Consider the following 8,905-nt stretch of genomic DNA (forward strand, 5'->3'; position numbering starts at 1 on the left):
TGATATATTTGTTATGATCTTTCTCTTTTAGTTTAAAATATAAAAGAAGTTGACTACTTTTGGAACACCCTGTACAAAATAAATTGTTCATGTAAAAAATTTTTTATATTATTTTTATCAAATAATTAAATTCTCGATATTTTGTTTTAAAATAACATTATTTTATCTTTAATTCTAAACTTCAATCAAATTTTAATTTAATCTAACAATTTGATTTTTTCTCCCAATATTAATTCATTTATTAAATACGTGTCAGTCTACATTTGCGATAATGAAGGAAGGGCGTCCGTAAGATGGATTGGTATAACTATCAGAAATTGTAGTTATTATGAGAAATCGCTTCCATAGTTCCTCCCCAGGACGACCCAGGAACACTTAGAGGCTATAGAGAGAGAGGCGAGGGTGATATCGAGAGCAGAAGTGTTAGAGAAATCAACCGAGGACCAAGTGTAGTCCCCGTCATTAAGACATGAGAGGTTGAATTGGGAAATGGCTTTTTCCAGTTTCTGTCCCTCAGGGTCGGGATCCACTATCTTTGGTGACTAGAGGGCACTTTTTCCGTTAACATCTCCGCAGATGACTATGGGATTGAAGTTAGAGCAACAATGAAGAAATGTAGGCCATGCTTGAGTTTCTGTGTGCAGATAGTTGCTACCACGAGGAGGACTGTAGAGAGAACAAATATACATGTATTTGTCCGAGTTAAGCCAAATTTTCCCTAATATATATTCTATGTTATTGTGATTGCAGATGAGGCTTATATTCTCATCTGTAATTTGTGTAAATCTTAGTTTGTTTTTAATGAGTATAGCAACACTGCCGCCTTGACGATTGCGGTCGCATGAGTATATGTCGTAATTATTAACATTGGGGCAAAAATGATCGCTTAATCTGGTCTCACATAATGTTACAATTTCAACGTTATATTTATCAAGTAGGAAGGCGAATTCAGGAATTCTCCTCTTCATTGATCGACAGTTCCATTGCAAAACATTGGTGGTCATTAAGCAACTTTAATTTTTATATACAATAAGAATTATGAAGATGATTCGTTAAATGGTGTTAAGAGAAGAATTCCCATTTGCGTTAGGATATCAGTATGGATGGGTTTGATTGAGGAGAATTTGTTCTGACATGCTTGGATCCAGTTATTTAGAATTTCCGTGTGTGATGGGGAGAGGTTACGTATGCTAAGAAGCGAGGGAGGGGAAGCTGCAGAAAAACTCTTCGCGGTATGAACATGCGTATTGTGGTTAATATCAGGAATGGTAGGCAATTCAAAAAGTGAGTTGAAAGAGCTAGCAGTAGGGATAGTGATGCTAGGTTTAGTTCGAAGGTAATTATAATTCTTTTGTGTTGCATTGATTTCCTGACTTTCATGAATAGGAGTCGCGTCAAAAAGTCGATTCTTTGCGGGATGTTGAAAATCGTTTGTTTTAGGAAAAAATTTTTTATTCTCCTTAGCCATTGGGGTAGGGTTAAGGAAGTTTAACTTTCTATTTCTAGTGACTGCCTCCGCATATGATTTAGGGAGGGCATACGGGATGTATTCTCCCAAAGTAGGGAGAGGGACCCTATTTGAAGGAAATAGGGAGAAGTATAACTGGTGTTGGATATTTGTGTTATCGAGCATTGTGATGGCTTCTAGATGTGAGACGTTATAGTATGCCATAACTTTTTTTTCTCTGCTTTTGAAATACGGGACAGGAGTTGGAGGATGCTTCATGCTCCGTATCAGAGTCTGGCAATTTATGTCTTATACAGTTGACGCAAGAGGGTTTTTCAACCCCACATGGTTCATCAACATTACCGTTACTATTATGAGAAGTGACAAGCTTACCGCAGCGCTGGCATACTGCGTTTTTATCCGGAGTCCGTTAGCAACATGTCCGAATTTTTGACATTTCTGGCATCTTCAGACCTTTTCGATAAAAGGGACCAGATGGAGCTTTTTTCCCATATAAATGACACTGGGAGGTACTGTGGTTGTTCTGAAACGAATTATATAAGAGTCAGATTCAGAGTATTTGACAGTGGAAGTATATTGTCACTATTTTGAATTTGGCTGGGTTTTTTAAGTCTGAGCTTCAAAAGGGGGGTGCCACAAAATCCCGCAGTCCGGGGGAGGGCGGATATTACTAATTAAGTCTTCAGGTGAGTCGTCATCATCGACTCCCTTCACAACAAACTATCTAATGACCTTGTAGTTAGGTACATAGGCCAACCAAGTTTCTCTAGGTAAAATTGTGTCAGATTTCTCATTAAAAGCATCACAGAATTAGTTGGCAGAATTGCCATCGGTAAATGTAATTGAAAATTTGTTTATTCCTATTGTTTTTAGGTCAAAAGCGGCTGAGAAATTATCGATATGTTTATTGATACGTTTACCGAACGCGATGATACCGTAGGAGCCGGTGTTCGATCTTTGGCTGGAAATAGACGAAGTATAAACAAGGTCAACAGTACCTGTATCAATGTTATTGTTGGTTTCTATAGCCTCAGAGCCCCGCACCTGGATGGAGAGAGGGAATCTGTGGGTAATTTTTTCGATGTGAATAATGAAAGGAGGATTGACGTTTAAGCCGTATCTATTTTAAAGTCGAGAGTCTTCTATTTTATGAGAATCCAGAGATCTTTTAGGGAGAAGCGGGCTTCTCAAAGTGAAAGAAAGATTCCTCTTGCGGTTTCGATATATTGTATCGCGCACCTTATCCGCAACAACGTTGCTGCTACATATCTCTTTAGACAGAGGCGATTCCTGGGTTATTTTATCAAGAGTTTCATCAATTGTGACCTTCATGGTTGAACGAAAATGCATGTGTTGTGCTAAGTGCGTAAATTTATTACGCAGTGTGTGTCGTGGAAAGACAATATGGCCGAGGCGCACTTACGTGTCGACGCAAGACCGGCACGGTGGGCCAGCAGCGCACAGAGAGAAATACTTTGCCGCACTCGGGCAGTAAGCAAATATGAATAGCACAAGAAGTAGGCGTTTATGAAGTTCCACAATGTAACTCGCGGATTCTTTTGATGATGCAAGCACCAAAGCACATAGAACGATGCTCACTCACCGAGAAAGCAGGCGGAAGTCCCTACCGTGTGTTCCAATTCTCCACCCGGGTGCACTCGATATTATGGTATACGTGACATATACTATAATATCGGGTGCACCCGGGTGGAGAATCTGAACACAGCCTTATGCCCGTATCAGACTACGCATTGAAAATTGAAGATCGAAGATTAAAGATTGGATTTGACTAATCAGAACAAAAGGGACTAAAATTCCTTTGTCCTGATTGGTCAAATTTCAATCCTCAATCTTCAATGCGTAGGCTGATACAGGCTTTATATATAGGCCGTGTTCCGAGTTCCGATATTCACGGCCAGTACTGAAAATCTATAGTTTACGTGTCACATATACTATAGATTTTCAGTACTGGCAGTGAATATCGGAACACGGCCATAGATAGAGCTCACTGATCTATATATCTGGATTGCCGATCGCCTTTGTTCTTAGGACTCAAAAGCGTTTCCAAATGGACTCCGCCATCTTATTCGGCAATTTGCCTCCGAGCGTGAGAAATTCAAATGAGTTTGTTCAAGAGCGAGGCGAGATTGAAAAAGTGTGCGAGGATCTTGTGGTTCGCGGAAAATAAATCTCGCGAGTACAATTTACGGTTTTTTTTAAATTATACCAAATAATTAACACAATCACAAATTATACAAAAAGTTCTTAAAAAAGACAAGCGGTCGGTTATAGGCGGTTTCACAAATAGAATAGCGGTTGGTTATAAGCGGTTTCAAGAAGAGAATAGCGGTAGTCGTACGAAACAAAACGGGTATCGAAAAGCGGTATAACTAAATATGCGGTATAATTCAACGCGTAAGCGAGTGTCGGGCGCTCCTCATGAGCGGGCCCTTTTATAGCGGTTCTTTATTCTCTCGCTGCCAATAAGTTTGAACCTCCGAGTTCGGTTCGCAAAATCAACGCGGCGCCAAACTTCATTGGCCGCCACTTAAAATATCGGCGCGAGATGAGATTTAGCGCGAGTGATAGGCCGGTGGCCGTACGTCACGGGCTACGTCACGGCGTCGCGCGTGTCGGCAGCCGTTTATCGCGCGGCTAACCGACAAAGTTGTTTTCGCGTTTTATTATTGTACTTGTTCTTGACATGGGCTTCGTTGGCACAAAAAACTTCGAATAATAATGACGATAACAACAATTTGTTTGTTTCTTTGAGTTGTTTTTTGACTTTGATCGCGATGAAATAACTATGCGAAGCCCATGTCGCAAAGATATAATTAATTTACATGTATTTTAATGCGATCTCAAACATTCCCGCCTGCCTCGGCACTCCGTGCCGAAATAAATTCGCGCACCAAGGAACAGGTGTCGCGACTTGGCCCATAAAGTTCGATTGATTAGCGCGTTCGATCTGGAATGTGTGATCGAGTGAAGCGGGGTGGCGAGCGGGAGTGCGGGGAGAAGCGCTCATTCAGAGTGAAGTTGCATATCGCGTCGCGTACGTTTACGCACGAGTGCGGTGTTATTGAGTTCATGTGATGAGTGGATAATTCACAGTGAGAAAATTATATAAGTGAACAGGCGAAATTAAAAATGTATTGGCAGAAGGCCATGCATTCGTGCGTGCGGTTGTGAAATTGACGATTTTTAAAGTGCGGTGAGAGAGAGAGAGAGAGAGAGAGAGAGAGAGAGAGAGAGAGAGAGAGAGAGAGAGAGAGAGAGTGCGTGGCAGCGAGGAGGAAAAGAGAAAATTGACGTGAAGGCATAAGAATATCGACGCATCGAGACAAATATTACGACTTGTGAAAGTGAACGCGGCGCGGCCCGTCGGATTAAATTCTATTGTACATTTATTCCTTACAACTAGTATATACAAGAGTTTTTATTTTTTTAAATTTCACTCTTTCGGTGTCGGCGGCGACGTCTCGGTGACGCTGGGAAGCAACACGAGCTTGGTGAGTGGTCGGATGAGCTCTGTGGTAGGTGTCCGGATGGTCACCACGCGCACGACGTCGTCGTCTCCGGGGTGCAGCTTGATGATGCGGGCAAGGGGCCATCGGCTCGGCGGGGTTGTCTCTGAGCGGAGTAAACAAAGCGTGCCGATGTTGGGAGCCGCCTTGGGTACCAGCCACTTTGGTCGAGAGGTAAACCCGTGTAAGTATTCTCGGGACCATCTTTGCCAGAAATGATCCCTCATTTATTGTACCAGTTGCCATCGCGTTAAGTGAGCTTCCCTTTGTTCGGTTCGCGACGGGTCCGGTACAGCGAGAAGCGGGACGCCGATGAAGAAGTGTCCTGGTGTAAGTGCGGTTAAGTCGTCGGGATCGTCGGATAAAGCGTGGAGTGGCCTTGAATTTAGGCAGGCCTCCACTTGCGTGAGGAAGGTGCTGAACTCTTCAAACGTCGGCGTGGCTTCCCCGATGACTCGTCTCAAGTGGTGTTTTGTGGATTTGACGGCCGCTTCCCAGAGCCCCCCGAAGTGCGACGCGGCGGGTGGGTTGAAGTGCCACCGCACTCCGTATGAGTCTGTGATGTGCGCGATGCGACGGCCGTCGGACGATGAAGCTTGGAAGAATTTTCTTAATTCTCGGTCTGCTCCAATGAAGTTGGTGCCACAGTCCGAGTATAAGTCTGTGCACAGACCGCGACGTGACGTGAATCGGCGGAAGACGGCTAAGAAGGCTTCGGTTGTATAGTCCGAGGCCAACTACAAGTGCACGGCTTTTGTGCAAAGGCACACGAAAACGGCGATGAAGCCTTTGTACGCTCGATGTCCTCACCCATTTAGGGGTCCGGATTTGGAACGGACCGGCGTAGTCCACGCCGGTGCGGAGGAACGGGCGTCCAGAAGTGACTCGCCCGCGAGGAAGATTGCCCATCTGTGGTTGCGGTGCGGTGGCTCGCCATCGGGTGCACGTTACGCATCGGTAAAGCAATTTCTTGACGACGGCCCGTCCTCGCGGAATCCAGTAGCGTTGATGAAGCCCAGTGTGAGCTGTACTCCGCCGTGTAGCGTTCTCTGATGGCACGAGTCCACTAGAAGTCGAGTTAGCCAGGAAGTCGATGGGGCGATCATCGGGTGTCGTTCGTCGTTTGACAGGATGGCGTGCTTTAGTCTCCCTCCGACTCTCAGAACGCCGTTGTGATCCATGAATGGATTCAGCTTTGATAGAGGGCTGCGATGGGCGACGATGCCGTTGGCGCTTATAGCGGCGATTTCGTCGGCGTAGTGCAATGTTTGCACCACGCGGAGCCATCGATGCAGCGCTTCATCTAACTCGGCCGGTTTGAGAACCGGCTCTGGTGTAGCGTCGCTGAGAAGTCGCTCGCGAGCGGTTGAGCGTCGCCATCGAAGGCACCACGCTGTCACCCTGAGAAGCCGGTGCAGCGAGGAACATCTGAGTAAAGTTTTAGGCTCAGTTTCCACGTCGGCAGCGGCGTGGTGCGTGGTCGCTTTCTTCTCGGGCATTTCGCCCTTGGGAGCCTCCAGGTTCCTTTCCGGCCAGCAGAGTTCGTCCTTCCGAAGCCAGGCGGGACCAGTCCACCACAGTTGATGATGCGCTAGCTCGCTGGGAGCTATTCCTCTTGACGCACAGTTGGCTGGATTTTCTCGTCCAGGTACGTGTCTCCACTGGGTCTTCGGAAGCAGCGTATGGATCTGGGCAACTCGGTTGGCCACGTACGTTTTCCACCTTGAGGCGTATCCTTGGATGCAATAGAAGGTGACCTTGGAGTCGGACCATAGAAATATTGGCGCTGCAAAATACAATGCGAAGATGGTAAGTAAGCGTCATTAATAAAAATGCAGCGCAAAGTTCGAGGCGCGGTAGCAAAATTTGCTTAATTGGAGCAACTTTGCTTTTTGCAGCTAGGAGGTGAATCGTCGCGGTGCCATCGGTCACGGTGCGGAGATACACGGCGGCTGCGTAGCCTCTTTCAGAGGCATCCGCGAAACCGTGTATTTGGAGGGTTGAGGCTTCCTCTCCCGTGCGAAGCCAGCGGTGAATCCGTATGTGTTCGGGTTGCGGAAGCTCCTCGAGAAGGAGCCGCCATTGCTTGGTATCGACTGGTGGAAGCGGAGCATCCCAATCCAGTCCTTGTAGCCAGCCGGATTGGATTAGGATCTTCGCGCGGATAATTACTGGAGCCAGCCAGTCCAGCGGATCGAAGAGACGCGCTGTCTCTGCTAGGACTCGCCTCTTCGTGTATTCGGTCATCGTGCTGGGTTGGATCGCGAACGCGAAATGGTCGTTGCGCGAATGTCATCGGAGGCCCAGAGTGGAATGAAGCTCATCCTCCCAGGTGTGCTGAGCCTTGAGGAGCCGGTGCTCCTGTGGGACTCCGGTTAGGGTCTCTTCGCAATTGGAGGCCCATTTTCGCAGCGGAAACCTGCCCGCCATGCAAAGTTCGCGAAGCTGCAGTATAGCTGCCTCTGACAGCGTGTTGGCGCCTGAAACGATGTCGTCGACGTAACAGTCACGTCGAAGCGCGGCGGCACCGAGAGGAAAGCGAGATTCTTCGGCGAGCTGGCGCAGAGTTCAAATCGCTAAGAAAGGCGCACACGCGAGACCGTATGTTACGATGTTCAGTCGGTATTCGCGTGCCTCACGGGTGTTGTCGCGACGCCAGAGCACGCGCTGAAAGTTACGGTCGTCGGGGTGCACGAGAATTTGGCGGTACATCTTCTCGATGTCTGCCACGATAACGTACCGATGCCACCGCCAGCGGAGGAGGACATCGGCGAGCGCGGGAAGGAGATTAGCACCTACGAGGAGCTGCGTGTTTAGCGATTCTCCTGACTGGATGCGCTGCGACCCGTTGAATACAACACGAAGTTTGGTAGTGATACTCGATTCACGCAGCACTCCGTGATGTGGTAAGTAGCAGATCCTTTGTTCCGTGTCATTTGCGGTCGACCCCTCATTAATTTCGCTCATGTGTTTCAGTTGCTCATACTCCAGCATGAACGAGCGGTAGAGGTCGCCGAATCGAGAGTCCCTTCTGCCTTTCCGCTCCATTGCGGTCAGCAGTCTCTCGGCTGGCTTGCGAGTTTCTTCGAGGTGCCCTGGGGTAGTGGCGAACGGCAGCCGAACGACGTACCGTCCATCACTCGTGCGTGTGTGCGTTTGCACGAAGAAATTCTCGCACCTTTCTTCCTCGGGTGCGAGAGCGGTGGGAGCGAGCGGCACTTCCTCTTGCTCCCAAAAGCGGCGGACCATCGTTGTGAGGTCGTGGTCTGCGGTGCACTGGAGTGAGTCCTCTTGCTCAAAGCGGCGGACCATCGTTGTGAGGTCGTGGTCTGCGGTGCACTGGAGTGAGTTAAGGTGACCATGCAGCGTCGCAACGCTGCATCTTCCCGACAGAATCCATCCTAAGATGGTATTCTGTGCCATGGGAGCTTGCGGTCCACCCTTGCGGATTCCATCCTTGAAGATTGACGAGCAGATCTCTGCTCCGAGAGGCAGCTAGACGGGGTCGGGGGCCATGAATTCCGGGGCGGCTAACGGCAGTCCCTGGAGATGAGGCCATCCTTTGCGTTTTTGCGGTGTAGAACTTCGATACGAGGAGAGGCGCGGAAGTACAAAGGCGACAACGGAGCACGTCTCTCCGGTCACTCTTGACGTGACTTTGAGCGCTACCTTTCCACGCGATGCGCCGGACAGCGATCCGCCGATCCCGAAGATCGTCACTGAAGAGTGATTTCGCGGGAGGCGTAGGCGTTGCGCCAGCGATTCGGTGATGATGGATACCTCGGATCCCTGGTCGATTAAGACGCGAACGGAATGAGACTCTCCGTGGCGGTCAGCGACGAGAACGCGCGCGGTCGCGAGAAGAATCGCTTTGCGGTCATCGCTTGGTTTGATTGCGGAGAGTGCGGTT

General features: G+C 48.2%; 1 protein-coding gene across 1 annotated transcript; it reads right to left on the minus strand.

The window, feature by feature from the left end:
• Nucleotides 1–5,942: 5,942 nt before the first annotated feature.
• LOC115242174 lies at nt 5,943–7,242 on the minus strand. The gene is made up of 2 exons (XM_029818261.1): nt 6,885–7,242; nt 5,943–6,781 (listed from the first exon to the last, which is right to left on the minus strand). The coding sequence occupies exons 1-2, from the start codon at nt 7,240–7,242 to the stop codon at nt 5,943–5,945; spliced, it is 1,197 nt and encodes a 398-aa protein (XP_029674121.1).
• Nucleotides 7,243–8,905: the final 1,663 nt, after the last annotated feature.

Source organism: Formica exsecta, unplaced genomic scaffold (genome assembly GCF_003651465.1).
Source record: "Formica exsecta isolate Colony F162 unplaced genomic scaffold, ASM365146v1 scaffold578, whole genome shotgun sequence".
NCBI lineage: Eukaryota > Metazoa > Arthropoda > Insecta > Hymenoptera > Formicidae > Formica > Formica exsecta.